This window comes from Limulus polyphemus, unplaced genomic scaffold (assembly GCF_000517525.1).
Source record: "Limulus polyphemus unplaced genomic scaffold, Limulus_polyphemus-2.1.2 Scaffold2252, whole genome shotgun sequence".
Lineage (NCBI taxonomy): Eukaryota > Metazoa > Arthropoda > Merostomata > Xiphosura > Limulidae > Limulus > Limulus polyphemus.
This window is the reverse complement of record NW_013667862.1, coordinates 1-2,562: the sequence shown is the minus strand read 5'-3', so window position 1 is coordinate 2,562 and position 2,562 is coordinate 1. Positions and strand designations below refer to the sequence as shown.

The 2,562-nt window shown below is 27.9% G+C and overlaps 1 protein-coding gene across 1 annotated transcript in view; it reads right to left on the bottom strand.

Annotated features, from left to right (window-relative positions):
• The window catches only part of LOC106466416 (glucosidase 2 subunit beta-like), a gene marked incomplete at its 5' end in the record, with an annotated part of 34,307 nt that extends 31,782 nt beyond the window's left edge, over positions 1-2,525 (bottom strand). Inside the window, 3 exons of the mRNA XM_013926704.2 lie at positions 171-288; positions 1,693-1,750; positions 2,426-2,525. Of these exons, the coding sequence (XP_013782158.1) occupies positions 171-288; positions 1,693-1,750; positions 2,426-2,525 (276 nt within the window). The remainder of the gene's footprint in view (positions 1-170; positions 289-1,692; positions 1,751-2,425) is intronic.
• Positions 2,526-2,562: the final 37 nt, after the last annotated feature.

The following is a 2,562-nucleotide window of genomic DNA, read 5'->3' as shown; positions in this document are numbered from 1 at the left end:
TGGGGGGGGGGGGATTTTTTTTTAGTTAAGATTATACTGGTGTACTTGGCAAAAGGTCATAAAAGATGATATATAGCCACCAGAATACATACAGATAAAATAGCAGTATATAATGGACTAAAGCAAGGTGTTCATTTTCATAGAGTGATGAAAAGCTCTCAAAAACTTACCTTATACTCTTCTCTTTTTTCCCTTCCTTGTTTACTAAGTTCTAATCGCAAGTTGTATCCTTTATCTAATAGTTCTCTTTGTCTTTTAGCTTCTTCTCTAGCTATTCTTCCAAGTTCTCTTAAAATGAAATACCTTGCATTATTGTAATATTTTTCACTCATTAATAATACATACTCATATTTTACTACTAAAAAACCACATCCTGTTCTGGTCTTCTGTTCAATTTCATTTGCAATTTCAGGACCATAACTATTTTAGTTACCTTAAAAAATTAGGACACATTACAAAAGAATTGGAGATATTTTTAAATAATCAAAACAATTCATAATTTTGAAAATGTACAAGCTACAATTCAACAGTTATTTATCCAAGATTTTGTAATTGGGGTATTCTAATGCTTTTTAATTATCTTAAAAGAAAGTATGTATCACCAACCATAAGCCATATTTGATTCATAAAGATAGACTACTACAATATGAAAAAATGTAGAAAAGTAATTCAATAAAACTGATACCATAAAAAAAGAACACTGTTTGATTAAAGGTTCGTTAACTGACAGCTGTTTAGAAGATTGAAAATGTCACATGGAACTATTTAGAACATTGTAATATTGTATACAGAATAACTTACCGGATCCAAGCCATTAACTCTTTCCAAAGAAAGCGAGTCACTTTGACCCACCTTGGGAAGTGTAAAACTACAAATACTTTAATTCTGAATTTATTAAATATATCATCACAAAATATGTCAAGCTTTTAGCAAACATAAGTCTGTTGTATATAAAGATTCAAATTCTTTAACAAGGTATTCCTACGAAAGATTTTCTTTGAATTTATGAAGCCTTTACTGCATAAGTCAGAGTAAACATTAAGAATAAAAATACTTATTTTCATCTTTTTAAAGTTTTTGTGTTTCTTTTGCATAACCTCTTATAACTAGATAAACATCAAGTTATTTTTCCACTAAAGCTTTTTATCTGCTATTCTTTGTTACCCTAACACTAATTAATATACAGTAAAAGGAACAGTGTGAAAATATGAAATAACTTTAATATTACTTAATTCTTCTTCTTTAAATGCATATTTGCCACCAGGACTTCAATTATCTTCACAATTTTGATTGTTAACCCTTTTATACCTGGTTTCTTTTAATTTAGTTTATTGCTGGACTATTTTTCAGGGAAGCTTAAAGTACTTCACCACATCTTTATCTTTCTTTTCTTAAAGGCTATGTTTTACAATAAATATAACCATTTTTTTCACATGCCCTCAATATCAATAAAATAAAAGCTAAGTTATTATACCATGCTCTGCAAAAGTACACGGACTTGTATCAGTTATTATATTTTATTCTAAAGAAATGATGAATTTGTGCTACATTATTACTTTCTGATGTTCTTCATGCACATAACTTACATTAACTAGCATATTCTGCTTCTATTTATGTCTTTTATATAAAGTTACGGACACTTAGATCAACTGAACTAGCATTTAAAGCTTATAAAATATCTAATATACTTACATGCAATCATTTACACAATCAGAACTGCTATTATATTCGTCACTCGTATCACAACAATCTAGAAGTACAAACCATATGCAACTTTCAGATATATGGAACACCATTAATGAATCAAATGTTTCAGAGATGAAAGAAATACACAATCCTGAAATTATGGAAAACAAAACACTAAACATTATTAAAAACAAGAGGAAATCCTCAATAGCCACAGCACTTGAAATTCTTTTTGGCAGGATTAGATTAAATTAATCCATGAGACCTTTGGCATGGTCAAATGCATCAGTCAAAAGGGTTTGACCTCCTGAGTGGTGAAGCAATGAGCTAAAAGTTTATACTTGAAAAAAAAATTTAGAGCCATTCTATGAGCTGCTATGCTGTGGCTAAAAAAATCAAAAACTTTAAAATATCTTAAGAGAATTTAATGAATGTTTTATTTAACAAGTAACATTTATATTAAGAAAATTAAAATTTCAATGATTTTAAAATCTAATACATTTATATATCCATTTCGAATATAATTTGTATGTTATAAAAATATATTTTAACAAAAGCATGTAATAACAGCTATTCAAAAATATTTTTTACAAGAAATTTCATTTGTACTTGAATATTTCCTTCTTTAGAATTCAGAAATTAGTAGTAAAATCAGATATACAAAATCCACTAACAAAATAACTTATTCCTTACATATTTCTTTGTACATATGTTAATTTTGACTATTTTTCAAACTTACCACATATTCCATCATTTACCCATGAAGAAGGGATTTCCTTTGGTCTATGTCCTGCATTTGTACAATGAAAAACTGAATTTGGGCAAGCTGCTGTTCCTAAAAATACAATATGTATATGTAAAATATAAAACCATTTA